At 37.5% G+C, this 1262-nt stretch overlaps 1 protein-coding gene across 1 annotated transcript; it reads right to left on the reverse strand.

Moving 5' to 3' along the window:
• Positions 1 to 447: 447 nt before the first annotated feature.
• LOC110641365 (calcium-binding protein KRP1) lies at positions 448 to 1262 on the reverse strand. Its single transcript, XM_021793059.2, has one exon. The coding sequence runs from the start codon at positions 1049 to 1051 to the stop codon at positions 701 to 703; it is 351 nt and encodes a 116-aa protein (XP_021648751.1). The 5' UTR covers positions 1052 to 1262; the 3' UTR covers positions 448 to 700.

Below are 1262 nucleotides of genomic sequence, written 5' to 3' on the forward strand. Positions count from 1 at the left end.
TTGTGTGAGTGGGTGAAAATGATGGAAACTATACCAATGATGTATCACGTGTAATCAGATAACTGACAAGATTAATTAATACTTGCTGCAACTTTACTGCTGTTTGCGTTTTCACTTGCCTTTCCTATCAGTTATTTTGGGTTTTCAAACTTTCAACAGTAGTTTAGCGAAAATTTTGCTCTCGATTCATTATGAACTGAATTGACGAAAAGGAAAATTTCCTTTTCACGTGGTGAAACTTCTTTTATCAAGCATTTGGTTCCATCATAACTTTACACGTGAAGGAGGAGAAGAGAAATTCATTAATGATGATTTTTGTACCCACCTTAATCATGAGGCTCGTAGTTTCCTGGAAACTGCAAACCCACACCTCAAAAGTAAATTTTCCTACAAGACAGGAAAAAGGCTAGGCTTAACTTCATTAACATCATCAGCCACAAAAAAAAAAAAAAAAACAAAAACGACTTCATAGTTATATGTTTCTGACACCTTGTAGTGCCCACTTAGCTGGACATTCATCTGATGCCCCTAGAAGATGATGCTGTTATATGTACTGAATTTCTACAGATATCTAGCTCATTATTTTCATAACATGACATTGCACTAATTAATACTCAGATTACATGAGAAACATTAGTTGCTTAAACATGAAAATAACAGGAAGAAACATAATTAATTTAGACATAAGGGCTATAGCTAGCTACGACATTTCGTTATTTACATCAAATTCGTAATCCATCCATTGTTTGGGTCCAACCATCATCCCTGGACTCAGTCTAAACATGAGAATGCAAAACTCCATCTGATTTATAGCTCCATCTCCATCCAAATCACCTTCCATCAACATGCACACAAGCTCATCATCCCTCATGTCCTGCAACCCCAATAAAACACTGTTTCTCTTCAAGCTTTCAAACGTAATCAATCCCTTCTCACCATCCATTAGCAAGCGAAACCCGTTACATAATTCCATCATAAATCCTTCAGCTCCCAATCGCTCCATCATTGATGGGAAGTAGTCCTCGAATTCAACTGCACGATCTAATGCCATTGTTAGCAAAACAAACAAAGAAAATATATCCAAACCTTCTTATAAGCTTCTGGGGTTAAGAAAGATTGTATATCAGTGGAAGCTTGAGAGCTATGCAAGCTAGAGGGATGGTGTTGAAATGTGAACAGAGGAGGGGGGATTATATAAGAAGAGGGAGGAGAGAAAGACAGAAACTGGTCTTCCAGGAAAGAGTGGCCATTGAAGCCAAACC

Source organism: Hevea brasiliensis, unplaced genomic scaffold, assembly GCF_030052815.1.
Source record: "Hevea brasiliensis isolate MT/VB/25A 57/8 unplaced genomic scaffold, ASM3005281v1 Scaf157, whole genome shotgun sequence".
Taxonomy (NCBI): domain Eukaryota; kingdom Viridiplantae; phylum Streptophyta; class Magnoliopsida; order Malpighiales; family Euphorbiaceae; genus Hevea; species Hevea brasiliensis.

Excerpts from the sequence above, each read along its gene's own strand:
- LOC110641365 (XM_021793059.2), bottom strand. The coding sequence starts at position 1,051 with ATGGCATTAGATCGTGCAGTTGAATTCGAGGACTACTTCCCATCAATG.